The 19,093-nt window shown below is 50.5% G+C and overlaps 1 protein-coding gene and 1 long non-coding RNA gene across 2 annotated transcripts; one reads left to right on the forward strand and one right to left on the reverse strand.

The window, feature by feature from the left end:
• PLD2 (phospholipase D2) lies at positions 1,233-15,202 on the reverse strand. Its single transcript, XM_018064499.1, has 25 exons — positions 14,355-15,202; positions 13,703-13,812; positions 13,486-13,616; positions 13,241-13,383; positions 12,699-12,804; positions 12,541-12,606; positions 12,362-12,420; positions 12,108-12,200; positions 11,856-12,008; positions 10,715-10,864; positions 7,778-7,861; positions 7,557-7,635; positions 6,669-6,779; positions 6,315-6,485; positions 5,820-5,946; positions 5,497-5,615; positions 5,296-5,409; positions 5,027-5,131; positions 4,727-4,815; positions 4,494-4,607; positions 4,262-4,311; positions 3,861-3,995; positions 3,480-3,633; positions 2,275-2,389; positions 1,233-2,021 (listed from the first exon to the last, which is right to left on the reverse strand). Exons 2-25 carry the CDS (start codon positions 13,809-13,811, stop codon positions 1,797-1,799), a joined length of 2,802 nt encoding a protein of 933 aa, XP_017919988.1. The 5' UTR covers position 13,812; positions 14,355-15,202; the 3' UTR covers positions 1,233-1,796.
• On the forward strand, positions 3,057-4,806 carry LOC108638266. Its single transcript, XR_001919693.1, has 3 exons — positions 3,057-3,134; positions 4,233-4,328; positions 4,705-4,806. It is a non-coding gene; the product is annotated as an uncharacterized LOC108638266 (long non-coding RNA).

Raw genomic sequence — 19,093 nt, forward strand, 5'->3', positions numbered from 1 at the left:
GGGAAAGTTTGAAGGCAGGAGAAGGGGATGACAGAGGACAAGATGGTTGGATGGCATCACCAGCTCAATGGACATGAGTTTGAGCAAGCTCCAGGAGATGATGAAGGACGGGGAAGCCTGGCGTGCTGCAGTTCATGGGGTCGCAAAGAGTTGAACATGACTGAGCGACTTAACACACTCTCATACACAATGACGTGTACTTTCTCTCTTCACTCTACAGCAGTGCCAACTCTGTGCAATGACAAAAATGCTCTCCATCCAGTATGCTAGCCACTAGCTGCAAGTGGCTCCCAGCCACTTGGTGGCTGATACAAGGAACTAAATCTTTACTTAGTTCTAATTGTTATAAATTTAAGTGTAAATAGCCAAATGTGGCTGGTGGCTACTGTACTGGACAGTGAAGCTGTGTCCTATGAGGGTGGGGACTTTGTAGTACTCACTGCTGTTGGTCTAGATGATGTCTGGCAAAGAGCAGGTGCTCAATAAATATTTAAGTCAACAACTGAATCTTTACAGCAAGACAGTTATGTAAGTATTATTCCCATTTCCCTGGCTTCCCTTGTGCCTCAGCTGGTAAAGAATCTGCCTGCAATTCGGGAGACCTGGGTTCGATCCCTGGGTTGGGAAGATCCCCTGGAGAAGAGAATGTCTACCCATTCCAGTGTTCTGGCCTAGAGAATTCCATGATCTGTATAGTCCATGGGGTCGCAGAGTCGGACACAACTGAGCGAGTTTCACTTTCACTTTCATTCTCATTTCCCAGGTGGGACCACTGAGGCCCAGAGAAGTGATGTGACTTGACAAGGCCATTGAGGTAAAAAGTGACAAGCCTGAGACTTGGGTCCAGTTCTTTCTGACCTCAAGCCTATACCCTTACCGACTCCCAGGTGCTTCCCTAAGCCTCCCCTGGGCAGTCACTTGAGGAACAAGGTGCGGCCCCTCTGGGCCCTTCTCTGGGCGCCTCCCTCACTTGTAGCTGCACCCTGGGCTCCATTTTCCTCCAGGAGTCCCGGTGTGGGTCCATGCTTCCTACTATACAGGCAGCCCTGTGTGAACACCTGGTCTTCCCAGCACCAAATGATGGAGCTCCAAAAGCCACAGACAAGTGGAGCAGAGCTGAGATGAAGCCAAAGAAAGAAAGGATTGGGGTGTGGAGAGGGGGTGAAGGACCTGTGTGGGCCTGGGGGGCCTTTGAGACACACACTTAGTTCAGCCAAGGAAGAGACAAGGAGCTTTTCTAGGCTTTTATTTATGAAATGCTTATTGAACGGATACAAAGTTAGTGTCTGTCAGCAGCTGGTGGAGGGGGTTAGTGTGCATCCCCCCTCCCACCCCTCCCCACCATGGGCACTGAAGCCAGCAGTGGCTCCATCCTTCCCTCTGCCTTGGCAGTAATGAGCTGGGAGAGGCCTTGGGGCAGGGAGGGGGTTCCCCAGCAGGAAGACAAGGGAGAGATGAGAAGGCCCAGGGCCAAGTCTGGTCCTCTTGGAGTAGGAGGCTGATCCCAGGCATCCTGGCAGGAATCTTGCTTCTCCTTTGTAGTAGTGGTTTGAACTGGACAGCGAGGAGGAGGAAGCTCTCTGGGACCCTCTTCCATCTCCCCAACTGGGGTTGGGAGTGTCTTCTTTGGTTGTTTCCCAAAAAACGTCCTTTGTGACTTCTCTAGTCCCCTCCAGGGATGCCTGCCTCCCCCAGGTCTCAAAGGCATTGCCCTGGTCCTGAGGGTTAGGGGGCAGAGAACCAGAGGCAGTGTAGCCCAGAGGCTGGTGACCTCTTCCAGGCCGGAGGAGCTGCAGCTATGTCCACACTTCTAGGGGCATCACACCCTCCTTGCTACCCAGGGAGGGCAGCAAATACTCATCCTCCAGGAACTTGAGGGGGAAGTGGACGAGGTGGCCCTGGACCTGGGTGAGTTCAGACCGGGCCAAGGGAGGGCTGACCGTGGCCAAGGGCTCCACGACTACATACTCCCGAAGTGCCCGCAGGGAGCGTGTGGCATTGGATGGAAGACATCGGAAAATCTGTGGGTGGGGGATGCATGGAAGCCAATAAGGCTTCAGGAGACTCTGCCAAGAGTCCAAGCCCAACTGGGCTACATGACCCCACTCCCCACACCCTACACATATCCCCCTACACTGACCCTGAATCCCATGATGTCCCCAGACCCTCATCTCCTTATGAGAATGGCTGTGTGAAGTGGCTCCTCTCCATCTCACCCTGGACAGGATAATCCCTCAACTTCCCTGGGCCAGCACTCTCCCCACCCCCACCCACCTGCTCATAGATATTGGCATTGCTCTCAGCTGTTTCTTGCCACAACTGGAAGAAGGCATCACAGACAGGGTCCCGAAGATCCAGATGTGGCCGAGCAGCAGCCCCTAGAATCACGCTGCAGGAGAAAGGGGTCCCAGTGGGGCTAGAGTAAGATCCTTCAAGGGCCTAAATATCAGAAAAGTTATGGTGCGCCTATCCAGGTAATTGCAAATAGATGCATGGTTAAAAAGTAAAATCGGGGCTTCCCAGATGGCTCAGGCAGTAAAAATTCTGCCTGCAATGTGGGAGACCCAGGTTCAACCCCTGGGTTGGGAAGATCCCCTGGAGAAGGGAATGGCTACCCACTCCAGTATTCTTGCCTGGAGAATTCCATGGACAGAGGAGCCTGGTGGGCTTACAGTCCATGGAATTGCAAAAAGCTGGACACGAGTCAACAACTAACACTTTTGCTAAACAATCAAATCAGTGTAAACAAGTCCAACAGAGCTTTAATTTGTCTATTTTGGTGACTACTTTAATGCTTTAAAAAAAATGCCAAATTATTTTTGAAGTATTTGTTTCCCTCTCTCTCTCTCTTTTTTTTTTTTTTTTTTGGTATCCCTGCTTTGCAGGTACCCTAAACTGGACTAGTCTGCCTCTAAGTACTGAAGTAACTAAGAACACAAGCAAGTACTAATCCACCCACAATGCAGGAAATGTGGGTTCAATCCCTGGGTCAGGAAGATCCCCTGGAGAAGGAAATGGCAATCCTTTCCAGTAGTCTTGCCTGGAGAATCCCTTGGACAGAGGAGCCTGTTGGGCTACAGTCCATGGGGTCGAAAAAGCAGGATACGCCCGAGCGACCGATGCACAAGTACTGAGTAAGTACTAGTAAGTGGCTTTCCAGGTGGCGCCAGTGGTAAAGAACCCGCCTGCCAATGCAGGAGACTTAGGAGAAGCAGGTTTGATCCCTGGTTCAGGAAGATCCCCTGGAGGAAGGCATGGCAACCCACTCCAGTATTCTTGCCTAGAGAATCCCATAGACGGAGGCGCCTGGTGGGCTACAGTCCATAGGGTTGCAAAAAGTCAGACACGACTGAGTGATTTAGCATAGCACAAGTACTAGTAATCCAGTACTACCTCTAGACAATCCTCACACCTGTTTAAAGAGCAAACCCTCCCCCTTTCCACCTCCCCCCACCTTTTAGCATCCCACCTGGCTCTACCTGAAGCAGTGCTTCCGCAGACTCAAGGCAAACCTGCCTGCCTGATACTCCACACCGTTCATGAGGGATGGCTCCATTTCTGTGTCCTCGATCAGCACGGCCAGCTCACTGTCCCGCTTCCCCAGCAAGCTCCGGTCATTGATGTTTGCTGAGCCTGGGTGGATGCAGGACACACTATATCTTCCTGAGCCCAGGGAACCCCACCCCACCCCATCACCTCTACCCAAGCACCAGCCTGTGGGCAACACGACTTCTTTGGCCTCCATCCCCAACTGGACGTCAGCTGTGATCTCCATCACCCAGTCCCATCCCATTGCCCCTGGCTGGGCCCTGCTCCACCTCTCCGCACCCTCCACTTGTTGCTGGGGACCCAGCACTGACCAATGATGACTGTCCGGTCATCTGCAATAAGCATCTTGCTGTGGATATAGATGAGCTCCGAGACTGGGTGCCCGCCTAGTTCTCCGTGTGTGCGTAGCCCACAGATGGAAATATAGTTCTGCCACTCTGTCCCCACTGTGAGCAAGAGATGGGAGGGGGGAGGGAGTGAGGTGAGAGGTGCCCTCCATTGCAGACAGAGTCCTGGTCCATCTACCGCCTCACTTCAGAAGCCCTATATAGCCTTGTCTATACACTTCTCTCTGCACTAATAGGCCACCATGGGTTCCGGCAGTAACCACAGAAGCATGCAGGCATGACAGCCTCCGTCCCTCCATCCCTGGGGCTCCAGTCCCTCAATCTCTCCCTCCCCAGGGCTTGAACCCCCAGCCCCCAGAACTCACTGGCTGCTTTGAGACGATGTAAAATTGAATATTCCCCACGACACAGCGTCCTGAGCGAAAAGAATGGGTGAGGAAGGCGGAGACTGGACCCACGGGGGTTGGGGTGGGGTGGGGGAGGGGGATGTCAGAAAAGAGGTGGACCTCAACAGTCCAGCAAGAAGGGATCAGGATGGGGCCATGGAGGGGCAGAGTCTGGCAGGGGTTGGGGTGGGAAGGGCGAGGCGGTGGTCACCTGTAAGTGAAGTGCAGAATGGCCTGGATGGAGTTACCACCACCTGTGGAGATGTCACCCTCGAACCCAGGGAGCAGGGGCAAAAGCACATAGACTCGGAAGCACTGCCCCTGTCTGGAGAGGGGCGGAGTCAGAGGTGTGACCCGTCTCCCAAGCCCCACCCCTCCCCTCATCCCTCTGGTTAGTCTTAAAACACGCCCATAACCCCCAGGTTCCAAGCTGGTCCGCCTTACTTGTGGGCCTTCAGGATTCTGTCCACAATCTCATCGCCCACCTTGTTCAGCACCGTCCGCCCATCTGAGCAGCTAATGAAGAACTGATTCTGGAGCAGGGACCAATGACAGACGTCAGCAGTCCGGCCCCCCGTCAGCAGTTCCTGCCCTCAGCTCCATGTCGCCATCCCCATCCCCAGGCTCCCGGCCCTGGGTCCAGGCTTCACCAAGTTCTCCAGGTCCAGCTATGCCAGCCCTAAACGACTGAGCCCACTGACAAGATATCCTAAGTTTCTCTGCTCCACCCTCACTCCGACAGACCTCAATGTAGAGGAAGTGCCGGCTCTCTCTGATGGTGTGCAGATAAGCATTGAGAATGGAGTTCTCCAGGGTGCCCGCTGACCAGCGGTCCACTGACCGCAAGACCTGCGGGAACGACGGATAGGATGTGCCTCCTGAGTCCAGGAGAGGAAGGGTTCGGGGGCGGGGGCGGGAGGGCGCTCTCCGTCAGGGAGAGTGCTGAAGGGAGGTTGCGCTGAAGGGGGGGGGGTGGGGGGTGGGGAGAGGGCCGGCTGAATTCCGAGCCTCACCTGCACAGTGGCGCACTGCCCTCCGGAAAGCGTGAAAGGGAGCTGGTTTGCGGTGCTGGTGGACTTGGGCAGCAGGTAGGGGTACATGGGTATCTTGTACTTGGCCTTGGTAGTCTAAGGCGGAGGGGTGGCAGAATCAGCGGGAGATGGCTAGCTGCCCCTGGCTCCCGCCCACCCTCCAGGCTCTGAGGGATCAAGCACCTTGGTGAAATTCCAGCGCTGGATGAAGTGCCGGGCAAGGTCCCGGGCGGGTGAGCCGTGGACCGCCACCCCAATGTCCCGCCATGGCATCCTTGGCATAGTCTCCCTGTCAATGAAATCTGGGGGGAGGGAGAATGTCCCAGGAGAGTCAGGGAAGAGGTCAGGGACGGTCCCTTGGGAACACGTGGGTCAGGGAGGAGGAGGTGCTGACTGGAGAAGAGGTGGCATTACCCTTGACCCGGTTCATCCCATCCTCAGACCCAGGCCCGCCCTCTGCCCCGGCTTCCAGCTCTCAGGGACTTTGAAGAAGGTGGACCCCCTACCATCAAAAGGCCGATCCAGCTGCACCCAATCTTTAGTGATCAGATTGCTGTAGTCCTTGCCCAGCCAGAAGAGTTGGTTGTGAGTGAGGTCGGGGGTAGCTGGAAGGTCTGAGCGTGAGGTGGGAGGCTGTAGGGGGAACACACCCAAGCCAGGGGCAAGGAGAGGTCATGGGTCACACAGAGCCAGGCCAAAGAGAAGAAAGGAGCACTGGAAGACGGGAAGACAGAGAGACACACAGAGGAAGAATGAAACAGAGAGAGTTTGATTCCCCGGCCCTCCCCTTCAGATGCATTTGAAATCCCTAGAAAAATGGGTAGAGGTCATGGGGAGGCAACTGAGTCAGTATATTCAAAGCAGGTTGTTGGGGTCCCAGAAAGGCCTAGGAACTTTGAATGAGGGCTATGACTGGAGAGGAAGGCTGCAGCTGGGAAGGGGTATGGATTTACATTAGTTGAGTTGGGGGGGGTGTGCTCCGGAAGGCCTTGGGGGATTACCTGGGGGGCAGCTGACTCAGAGGAATCCCCCAGATCAGTCAGTCTGTAGTGTAGGTCATCCCAGCGGCCATAGGCAAGGTCCAGCCCACCCAGGAAGGCCACTACTTGGTCTACCACCAGGAGCTTCTCATGATGGGCCCACAGTGTCACCTGGTCTGGGTGGCGCATCACCTGGAGCAGGTATGGGGGAGTTCATGAGTGTGGGCGTAGGTGGGAGAAGCCAGAGGCAGCATTTGGAGGAGGCGGGGAACAGGAAGATGGAAAGATGAGACGTTCAAGGACAGGGAGGGTTGGTGGGGGGGGGATGTGTAGTGAGGAGGGCCAGAAGGGAGGGGTCTCTGGGGCCTGAGTCACCTTTATGTTGGGGTGCAGCAGCATCAGTACCCTCTTGCTGTAGCCACTGTTGATGGCCAAGGCCAACTCCACTTCCTTGAACAGCAGTACAGACACTCGGACACCCTCCTCCTGGTGGTCAGTGAGGGAATCAGATCCTAATGACCCTTTCCCACCCTCAGGGTTCCTGTATGTTCCTCCTCTCCACCCAGAGATCCTCAATGCTATGCCACTGACACCCTGTTTTGATGCTTACAGCAAACTTAGATTGAATATCATCTATCTGCTCACTCACTAATCCATCCACACATCTACCCACCTACCTAGCATTATCTAGCCATCCATCTTCCCAACAATTTACTCATCCCCTTATCTACCATCTATCACTCATCTATCTATTTACCACTCTCCTTGGATCTACCTTCCCAACCTCATATCCTTCTATCTATCTCCCTTTCCATCATCTATCCATCCCCTCATCCACACACTCTCCATCATCCACGTATATTTCCTCCCATCCATCACCATCTGTGGATGCTCCCAACATAGCAGACACTGTGCCTTGTACTGCAGCTAGTGGTATTCATCTACCCAATGAGAGAGACAGATATGTCCATCCCCCATAGCATAATTGAGTGTATAGGGTATTGGGAGGAAAGTCTACATCAAGGAGAGGAAGGGCAAGAACAGGGAGGTTGGTCTTCTTCTCTAAGGGAGTTCTCCCCAGGAGAGTGGAAGAGGTGATTTCTGTGAGACTGAACCAGGATGGGTACATTTCCTCCACCTCAAGTTTTAGATTCCTTACCTTCCCCCCCTACCCCCCGCCATGCTATAGTCTCTTCCAACCAATCTCCACCCATAAGCCACCCCTTGACCATACCTCCCCTCCAGCCAGACCATTCTCCTCACCGCCTTCTTCTTGAGCATAACGTCCAGTCTCCAGTCATCTGAATGGGCTGGACGCTTCAGGTAAATCTCAGGACTCAACCTGGGATTCAGGGCAGCAGGTGAGGGTAAGCTAAGCTCCCAACAACAGCCACTCCTCGCCTTCCACTCCTTTTCTGACCCATAAGCTGATCTGTTGCAGGTACTAACCCACACTTTCTTGCTCAGGTTCTTCTCCCACTTACCACCAGTCTGTGATGAAAATCTCTTCTTGAGCTCGCAGGATGGCATCTGCCACAGCAGCAAAGTAACCTGCCCCATTCACAAACCTGGGGGGAGGCCAAGCCAAGGAGATCAGGGAAGTCAGAAGCCAGAAAGCTCTGGAGAGTGAAGATCGAAGGACAGTCATGGGTCAGAGGTGATAGCAAGGTCAAAGACCAAGAGTGATCACAGAGTCAGATAGTAGCAGATATTTCAAAGTGGAATAAACTTGCCAGTATGAACTAAATAAAAATAAAAGTTACAAAAGACACAATAAACTAAAGAAAATGACTAAAGACTAGGAGGATTAATACATCACATATAAAGAGTTCCAACAAATCAGTAACAAAAAGACATATAAGCCAATTGAACAAAGAATAAGAATGGATAGCTCACAGGGAGAAAATGGCCAGTCATATGAAAAGATGTTCAATATCATCGCTAAATAAGGACATTGATATTAAAATAAAATGCCACTTTTTAAATCCACTCTGGCAAAAATTAAAATCACAGGTAATGCTCAGTATCAGAATGGGGGAAGTGAGTATTCCCATAGACTGTGAGAATATAAATTGGCTTTATAGCCTTTTTAGAGGACAACTTGGCAGTATCTAACAGAATATTAAATGTACATACTCCCTAATACCATTAAATGCACTTAGTAATTCTGTATCTAGGAAGACATCCTATTAAATGCTTAGGCAAACATTGTGTTCATTGCAGTATTGTTTATAAGGCTGAAAGTGGGAAATAATGTAAATGCCTAATCTCTAACACATGTATTAAGTGGGAAAAAAAAAAAAACAAAGGAGAGGGGGCATGATCTTATCTATATTAAAACAAAAAGTAACATATATGCACAAGTGCATGAACATACGCAGGAGAAGACTTAGGAAGATAAATATCAAACTATCACCAGGATTACTTTTGGGGAGAGAAATGGGATTTGTGGGAGAGGGAGTAGGGAAGAACTACGGTATGGAGAGTAGGTAAAGGCTTGTGCAAGTTCTGCATTGTTAAGACTTTTATTTACTTTTAAAATATTTTGTTTATATATTTGGCTGCAGAGGGTCTTAGTTGTGACATGTAGGCTCTTTGTTGCAGCATGTGGGGTCTAGTTCCCTCGGCAGGGATTGAACCCAGGCCCCCTGCATTGAGAACAGGGAGTCTTGCCATTGGACCACCAGGGAAGCCCCTGTTAGACTTTTAATAACTGTTCTGTTTGATGGTGAAGAGCAGGGTCTTGACCCAGACTGCCTGCATTTGAATCTATTGTTTACAAGGTGTGTGACCTTGGCATGTTATTTAACTTCTCCTTGACTCAGTTTTCTCATCTGGAAAATGGAGATAACAACTGTACCTGTGTCATGGAGTAAGTTCATAAACATAAAGCAGCTTCCCTGGTGACTCAGCAGGAAGAATCTGCCTGCCAGTGCAAGAGACGTAGGTTTAATCCTGGGTCGGGAAGATCCCCTAGAGAAGAAAATGGCAACCCACTCCAGTATTCTTGCCTAGGATATCCCATGGACAGAGGAGCCTGGTGGGCTACAGTCCATGGCATGGCACAAGAGTTAGACATGACTTAGCAACTAAACAACAACAACAACAAAGCATAAAACACTCAGAACAGTTTCTGGCTCATACTAACTGGCACAATCAGTTCTTTTGTTAAAAAATAAATTTCAAAAGGGTACAAATGAACTTATCTACAAAGCGGAAATAGTTACAGATATAGGAAACAAACTTATGGTTACCAGGGGGTAATGGGGGAAGTAGGGATAAATTGGAAGATCAGGACTGAAATATATATACTACTATGAAGCATCTTAGCAGTAGTATATATGAAATAGATAATTAATAAGGACCTAGTATAGAGCACAGAGAGCTCTACTCAATACTCTGTAATGACCTATATGGGAAAACAATCTAAAAAAGAGTGGACATATGTATAACTGGTTCTCTTTGTTGTACTTCCGAAACCAACACATTTAAATCAACTCCAATAAAAATTAAAAAAAAAAAAACACACAAAATTCTCAACACTAACACCAAGGGGGGGAAAAATTGTTTCCATCACTCCTCTCTGCTTATGATAAAAGTTAACCTCCTTAGCTAGCAGGAGAGGCACTGATCAGGCCCTGAGACCACCAGACTTTTTTTTTTTTTTGGCCGCGCTGCACATGGCAGGCAAGATCTTATTTCCCTGACCAGGGATCGAACCCACACCCTTGCACTGGAAGCACTGAGTCTTAATCTCTAGTCCTCCAGGGAAGTCCCCTGCTCCAGACTCTTTTCCGGCTTCTGCTTCTCAAACTGGAACAAGTCAGCCTTCGTGAATCCCTAACATGCCAGACTATTTCTAGCTTCTCTGCAGGGACCACCCTTCTCCATCTTATCTTGCTAACATGAACCTCAGAGTTACTGCCTTCTGGAAGCCAGTCCAGACCTCCTGCACTAGAGCAGATGCCCCTTGTCTGAGCTTGGTACTCTGTGTCTATGGCCAGTATGGCAAATTCCCACTGTTTCATGATTGAATCACCTACTGTGTCTTATCCCTGCCATGGACCTGGCACATAATGGGTGCTTAGAAAATGTTTATTAAATAGACTGAATGAATCAGAGAGATTTGAGATTCCTGAGAACACAGAGGGTCAGTGGGGTGAAAGGGGGTTAGAAAGGTCACAGGAGGTCAGTCAGAGAGGTCAGGGTCAGAGATCACCTAATTTGGGGTTCAGAAAGATCAGAGGGTAATCAGAGGAATCAGAATGATCAAAAGTCAGGGGGTGTGGGCGACTGGAAAAGTCAAACGGGCAGGTTACTGAGGTCAGAAGGGGTCAGAGGAGAGAGAAGATCAGGACTCAGAGAACACCAAGGAGGTTGAAAGACCACTGACAGCTTCAGAAAGGACATCAGTGTCTCACCACCGGGCCAGGGTCCCAGGCCGAGGAGGAGCATAGCTGTCGTGCCGGTGCAGCTGAATGAAGTCTCTGCCTGGGCCCTGGGCCAGCTCGGTGATCTCCTGGGCCCACCACCGTGCCTGCCGGTAGCTGCTGCACTTGAGAATCAAGGACCTGGGCAAGAACAAAGATGGACCACCATCCTCGCCCTCCATGCCTCTGGCTTGGCCCAGAAACCCTCTTCCTTTAGCTGTCTGCTCTTCCCCACCTCCTTCCTCAGTCCATACTTGATTTCACAGGGACAGGGTATACATCTGCCTTATTCACAGTTGGGTGTTTGGCACTTAGTATTGTGCCAGCCGCTCAAGGTCGTTGTCTGTTTTTTTTTTTGGGGGGGGGATCGGGGGGAAGGGGTGAGCTATGCAGCATGGCATGTGGAGTCTTAGTTCCCTGACCAGGGATCCCACGTGTGACCCTTGCAGTGGAAGCATGAAGTCTTAACCACTGGATCACCAGGGAAGTCCCTCAAGTTTATTGAATAAATAAAGGAATGGACGGAGTGCCCTTTCTTTGCACCAAAAGCCCTTCTGAGACAGGCCTGGGACCTGGGACCCTTTGTTGCAATGCTTGCACCTGGACCCACCTCTCTTGGAGCAACAAAACACAAAGAAACTACATGGGACTAAAAATAACTGTGTGCATGAGCAGTTGAGGCAAATTTTGGACAAAAGATACAAACAGACCAAAATCCCAACTGCCCAAAGCCCAGAGCAAAAGCAGGGTATAGTACATGCCCCCTGCATACAACACCACCTAAAGGAGGGGCAAAACATCTAACCCATCCCCCCGGCCTGACATCTGGACCCATCCCTACCCTCATCCCACATAAGGAAGCAGCTTCGTTCCTCCCTCTCCCCAAGGGAGTGAGCAAGCAAGGGAACCTGTTGTTTGTTCCCACTTGCCCTCACCCCAGAGAAAGCTCTGGGCCAGCCTCTAGGAGCAGCCCCAAGCATCTGGCTAGAACGTTCCTGGTTCCAAATCATGGCCATCTCCAGAGGGGTGGAGTGGGAACACCCTCTCTTCCGTGGTCTCTTCCACGCATCTCCCCTTAGGGCCCAGGCTGGCTCTTCACTCACCAGGTGCTGTCCATACCAGGAGGACTTACCTGTGAGAGGTGTCGACCCGGACCCCGTACCGTGCCTCTGTACTCCTTTTCCCCACCTGCACCTCGAAGCCAGGGTCGAAGAGCTGAACAAAGGAGATGGCGCCAGTCTCGAGGCACATGTACAGCAGGAAGGAGTCCTTCACCACCAGCCACCTGGAGGGGAAGGGCTCCAGCCATTCCTTCATGCCCCCCGCCCCTCGCATCTCCTTCCTCGCCCCCACCCACTGTCCAGCCTCTCTGCTCAGCCCTCACCGCTTGGACCAGCGATAACAAACTTGGTCTCGGCCGCAGCAGGTGAGGCCAGGAACACGGTGGCCACCTGAGCGCTTCCGGATCACCCCCTCCCTGTGGGGAAAACCAGGAAGAGGCGCTGGAGAGGGATCCAGGGTTCAAACCTGTGGGGATAAAATCAGACTCCCAGCCCACCCTGCCCTGCTTTCCCTATTCTCGGGGAGGGAGAGATTCAGACATTGGCAGACGGTGGGTGAAAAGTGTCAGACACTCACAATCCTTTGCATCCAAGGTCTGGGATAAAGGACAGCTGACTGACTTCCAGGAACTCTGTCTGCAGAGGAAGAAAAAGGCTCAGAGGAGAGACTCGTTGTCAGTCCCTCAAATCCTAGCAACCCTGGTCCTCTGCCCCCTGATTTATCTCAAGGGACCCGGCGCCAGCCCCTGACCTTACCATGGCATGGTAGTTGCGATAGAAAGACATGGTTAGGAGGCGGTTGAGATAATTCTCCAGGTATTTCTGAAGTGAAGGGATGGGAGACAGAAAGACGGATGGGACCAGAGCCATTTGCACCCAAACACCTTCCCAGAGGACCTGGTGTCTGGTCCTACCTGCTTGCTAGAGGTACGTCTGGAGGAGCCCTCAGGACCTGCTCGGGGTAGAGAGGGTATCTCTCTGCTGTCTCCCTCTGGGGCTGGAGATGAAGCAACAGCAAAACTGTGGAAGGGATGAGGGAGGGTCAATAGGAGCTGGAGGCTCAGTGCCTGGGATCCTGAAGCACTGGAGGCGGGGACTTGGAAGAGGCGAGGAGACCTAGAGGGTAGCAGCAGGAATGCCCCCTACCCTGAGGATGGAGACAGAAAAAGGTGGGAGGCTGCCAAGGGCACTTTGGGCATCCAGCCCAGCTGAGATACTGGCCCAGAACCACGGACAGGCAGAGCTGAACAGGGAAGGTTTCCTGGTAACTGGGGTCAGAGGAGGTAGAGGGAGCCCAGTGGCCAGAGTTGGGGGAGAAAAGTAGCTGGGGTAGGGTCAGCTGTGGCCTGGGGATGAGACAGGCAGAAAGCAGCGATGGGGGCTGGGGCAGACACCCCCGGCTGCCTCGAGGTGAGGGGCATCTGTCCTACACAGGAGGCAGCCTTATCCCCCTCACCGAGCCAGAGGGAGCAGACTCATGAAGACTTTATGTCTCAGGAGGTCCCGATGCAGCTCCTGGAAATGACGGAACTTCTTCTTGGTTGTCCAGGTGAAGTCACCGTGAGTCAGGCGCACAGAATACAGAGTGCAGGTGCCCACCTGTGGGAGGGAGGAACTGAATGGATGTTCCCTGGTGGGAAGGCAGCCCCTCACTCTGGCCAGCCCTCCCCATCCCCACTCCCTTGGGGCCAGCCCAGCCACCTTGGATCCACTGGTGTATCTTTCAGTGCCCACCACCTGAGCTATGACGGGGACCCCAGGGGCAAACAGCAAGGGGTGCGTTTTCAGAGGCTGGAGGTGGTAGATGGCCAGAAAGGGGTGCATCCGGTCGGCTGGTGGGAAAGAAAGTGGAAGAATGTGGACTCCAGGAGGTCTCAGCCCTCCTCCTCCTCTCCCAGAGACCGTCCTCCCTGTGTACCTGGGTCCTCTCCCTCCTTCAGGGTGTCCACCTCATCGGGCTCCATCTGTAACTGGCTGGAGTCCAGGTCATCCCCAGAGGGGAAAAGGCTCCGGGGGGTTGCCGCCATCCTGGGAATATGGGGAGGCCTCAGAATGGTGATCCGCTCTGCAGAACTCTATCCCCCCCATTCCACCCCCACGGTCCTCGGTCTCCCCAGGTCCCCCGCTTTCCCCCACCCGGCTCCCGCTGACTCTTAATCTCTCTTTGATTAGAATCCATCGGTCCGCACTGCCCTGCCAATTCGCCTCTAATCTCCATCCCCTATCTCTGATCCTTCATCCAAAACGTCCGAGCCCCGCCTCCTGTCCCTTAATCAGGATGCCAAGGAACAACCGGCCAGGCCCGGATGGGCCCCGAAGCGGGGCAGAGGAAGGGGCCCCGGGAGGGTTGCAAGGGGTCCGGAGCCGCCGGGTCTCCAGCCAGGCCAAGCCAGCTGGAAGAAGGGGTCCAGGCAGGAATGAGGAAGTTAAGCGTTCCCCGCCCAGGAGAGAAACCCCGAAATCTGAGCATGCGGCTGAGTCAGGAGGCCCCGCAGCCCAAGCGCATTCCTGTCCCCGCCAGATCTCCTGGGCCCGGGATCTCCGTGGCGCCCCCCTCCCGGCCCCCTCACCGGGACAGCCCGAGCGGGCGGCGGCGCGGCTTCGCGAGCGGAGCAGAGCCGGAGCTGGAGTCCACACCCCAAAGGGCCAGGGCGGAGCGGGCGCTCAGGGCCTGCCCTCGGGGGCGTGACGGGCCCCCGGCCTCACCTCCGCGTGATTCTGTCCTGTCCCGCCTCCGCCGCCCTCGGCCCGCCCCGGCGTCCTGCGCGCAGTCGGGACGCGGGGCCGCCCTCAGCTCTACTGGACCGCGCCGCCCGCTTCTCGCATCCGTGCGGCGCCGTCCGCCTGGCTGTCCGTCTGTCCCGCGCCGTCGGTCCGCGCGGGCCCGGACTGTGCCCTGTGGGCGTTCAGCGACCTTCCTTCACTCGGGCGCCAGCACCCAGGGTCCTCTCCGGCCGCTCCAGGCGGGACGCGCCTCCGGGGCCGGGACATGGCAGTACTCATTTCTAGGGCGGGCTGCGAACCACATCGGGCCGGCTTAGCCAGCGTTTGTAGAAGAAAGGAATGATAAAAGGCCGGAGGGGTGGTGCCCACAGATTCATTAACGTGCGCAACCTTGCTTTCTTTCATTCATTCACTGTTGATTGCGTCCTTGCCCGTCGCCAGACTCCGAGCCTACAGTAATGAACAAGACTAACACGAACTGCTCTTCTAAATCTAGCAGTCTAGGGGCAAACAGGAAAAATTTCAGATTCTAAAAGACAAAATATTTCATTTTTTTCAAAGCAGATTCCTTTATCTCTTCTAGATGGAAGAATGGGTTGATGGACATTTCTTGATGGCATTTTGGGTTGTTTCTAGCTTTTGTCTATTGTGAATGAAGCTCCTATAGGAAGCATCACTACAAACAAAGCTAGTGGAGGTGATGGAATTCCAGTTGAGCTGTTTCACATCCTCAAAGATGATGCTGTGAAAGTGCTGCACTCAATATGCCAGCAAATTTGGAAAACTCAGCAGCGGCCACAGGACTGGAAAAGGACAGTTTTCATTCCAATCTCAAAGAAAGGCAGTGCCAAAGAATGCTCAAACTACCGCACAATTGCACTCATCTCACACACTAGTAAAGTGATGCTTAAAATTCTCCAAGCCAGGCTTAAGCAATACATGAACTTCCAGATATTCAAGCTGGTTTTGGAAAAGGCAGAGGAACCAGAGATCAAATTGCCAACATCCGCTGGATCATCGAAAAAGCAAGAGAGTTCCAGGAAAATATCTATTTCTGCTTTATTAACTATGCCAAAGCCTTTGATTGTGTGGATCACAATCAACTGTGGAAAATTCTTCAACAGATGGGAATACCAGACCACCTGACCTGCCTTTTGAGAAACCTGTTTGCAGGTCAGGAAGTAACAGTTAGAACTGGACATGGAACAACAGACTGGTTCCAAATAGGAAAAGGAGTATGTCAAGGCTGTATATTGTCACCCTGCTTATTTAACTTCTATGGCGAGTACATCATGAGAAACGCTGGGCTGGAAGAAGCACAAGCTGGAATCAAGATTGCTGGGAGAAACATCAGTAACCTCAGAAATGCAGATGACACCACCCTTATGGCAGAAAGTGAAGAACTAAAGAGCCTCTTGATGAAAGCGAAAAAGGAGAGTGAAAAAGTTGGCTTAAAGCTCAACATTCAGAAAACTAAGATCATGGCATCCAGTCCCATCAGTTCATGGCAAATAGATGGGGAAACAGTGGCTGACTTTATTTTTCTGGGCTCCAAAATCACTGCAGATAGTGACTAAAGCCATGAAATTAAAAGACTCTTACTCCTTGGAAGGAAAGTTATGATCAACCTAGACAGCATATTAAAAAGCAGAGACATTACTTTGTCAACAAAGGTTGGTCTAGTCAAGGCTATGGTTTTTCCAGTGGTCATATATGGATGTGAGAGTTGGACTATAAAGAAAGCTGAGCACCAAAGAATTGATGCTTTTGAACTGTAGTGTTGGAGAAGACTCTTGAGAGTCCCTTGGACTGCAAGGAAATCCAACCAGTCCATCCTAAAGGAGGTAAGTCCTGGGTGTTCATTGCAAGGACTGATGTTGAAGCTGAAACTCCAATACTTTGGCCACCTGATGTGAAGAGCTGACTCATTTGAAAAGACCCTGATGCTGGGAAAGATTGAGGGCAGGAGGAGAAGGGGATGGACATGGGTCTGGGTGGACTCCGGAAGTTGGTGATGGACAGGGAGGCCTGGCATGCTGCGGTTCATGGGGTTGCAAAGAGTTGGACACGACTGAGCGACTGAACTGAACTGAAACATTCCTGGGTAAGTCTTTCTGTAGAAATACCTTCTCGTTTCTCTTCGGTAAACAGCTAGAAACTTGCCAAACTTATTTGATCTCTAATTGCATACATTTATATGGAGACATGGTAAAGAAAGTGACAAAGGCTATTTAAAAATGGTCATTAAAAAGCACTTTTTAAATAAGTGAAATATTTGTAAATGGGGGGAGGTATTTTAAAATGAGAGGGATCTGCCAAACTGTTTTCCGAAATGGTAGTTCTGTTTTACATTTCCAAGATCTGTGTATGATAATTCCAATTGATCTGCAGCATGGCCAAGATTTGATATTGAAAATCTTTTTAGCATTAGTCATGCTAGTAAATGTAAAATAATACATCATCTTAGTTTAATTTGCATTTCTCTAATGACTAATGATGCCGACCATACTTCAAGTGCTTATTGACCATTTTTATGTATCTCTTATTAAGTGTTTGATTGTTTCATTGACTGTTTAGAAAACCATGTTATTTGACTTATTAAATTGTAAGAGTTCTTTATATATTAAATTAGTCAAAAAGTTTGTTCGGAATTTTCAAGTTCTTTGGGGTTTTTAATAAGGTGTTATGGAAAAATGAAAATGAACTTTTTGACCAACCCAATATTTTGGATACAAATCCTTCATCAGATAAATGGACTACAAATATTTTCACCCAGAAGATAGTTTCTCTTTTTAAAATAATGGTGCCTTTTGGGAATTCCCTGGCTATCCAGTGGTTAGGACTTGGCTCTGACTGGAGGGCCCAGCCTCAAAGCACAGCCAAAACAAATAAATAAATGATGCCTTTTGAAAAGCAGAGGTTTTTTAATTTTGATTAATTTGTGGCCTATAGACTATTACTCAGCAATAAAAATGAATAAAGTGTAAAATGGTGCAGCCACCTTGGAAAACAATTTCAAAATGTTAAGCGTAGAGTTACTGTGCTTGTGTTATGCTTGTGCTAAGTCACTTTAGTTGTGTCCGACTCTTTGCGACCCCATGGACTGTAGCCTGCCAGGCTCCTTTGTCCACAGGATTCTCCAGGCAAGAATACTGGAGCGGGTTGCCATTTCCTTCTCCTGTGGATCTTCCCCACCCAGGGACTGAACCCATGTCTCTTAGGTTTCCTGCCTTGGTTCTTTACCACTAGTGTATGGACAAGCAATTCCACTCCTGGGTATATTCCAAACAGAACTGAAACATTTCTTCACAGAAGCTTGCACAGGAGTGTCCATAGCAATGTTATTCAAGTAACCAAAAAGTAGACACAAACCAAATGTCCATTAAGTTATAGATGGATAAACAAAATGTGGTATATCCCTACCATGAAATATTATTCAGCCCTGAAAGTAATGATGTACTGATAGCCTGCTACAACGTGGATGAACCATTAAAGGTTATGCTAAGTGAAAGAAACCAGACACAAGGGACCACATATTATATGAGTCCATTTCTATGGAATGTCCAGAATAAGTAAATTCAAAGAGACCATAGCTGGACCAGTAGCTGGGGAGAGGGACAGAGGGGTGACTGCTAATGGGCACAGAGTTTGTTTTGAGGGTGATGAGAAGGCTACGTTAGCTGTGATGACTGCTCACCTCTGTGAATTAAAAAAACAAAACCATTGAATCATAGACTAAAGGGTGAATTTTATGGCATATGAATTATTCTCAATAAAGTTATTACGAGAAACACAAACTGTTACTACATACAACTGTTAATACACACAACTGTTAATGCATATAACATGGGTGACTTTCAAAAACATTATGCTGAAAGAAGCCAGACACAATAGAGGAGTACTATGTGATTCCACTAATATTGAGTTCGGGAACAGCAAAGCCGATCTATAGTGATGGAAATCAGATCTGCAGTTGCCTGTGGCAGGGAGTGGGGAAAAGAGGGACAGTAAAGGGCACACAGGGAACTGGGGGAGGGAAATGTCCCCTGTCTTGATTGGGGTGGGGATTACATGGGTGTATGCACTTGACATTGGAAAAGACCCTGATGGTGGGAAAGATTGAGAGCAGGAGGAGAAGGGGGCGACAGAGGATGAGTCAGTTGGATGGCATCTCTGACTCAATGGCTATGAGTTTGAGCAAACTCTGGGAGATAGTGGAGGACAGGGAAGCCTGGTGTCCTGCAGGTCATGGGGTCACAGAGTCAGACGTGACTTAGCGACTGAACAATGCACTTATTAAAACTCATGAAACTGCACAATAAGATATGTGCATTAAATTGTAAATTTTTACTTCAATAAAGTTAATTTAAAAAACAGATGTTCCAATATAAAATAAAAAATCAAGTGTAGATTTCAGTCAGGCAATGGAGTCAGCAGCGCTTTCTGACCTTTCCCACAGCATGACACACTAAGGGAATGACAGTGTAGCTCTCGGAGGGCATTTTATTTATTTATTTAAATATTTGGCTGTACCAGGTCTTTTTTTTCTTTTTTTTTTCCCAATCTTTGCCTGTGCTGGGTCTTT

This window comes from Capra hircus, chromosome 19, assembly GCF_001704415.2.
Source record: "Capra hircus breed San Clemente chromosome 19, ASM170441v1, whole genome shotgun sequence".
Taxonomy (NCBI): Eukaryota; Metazoa; Chordata; class Mammalia; order Artiodactyla; family Bovidae; genus Capra; species Capra hircus.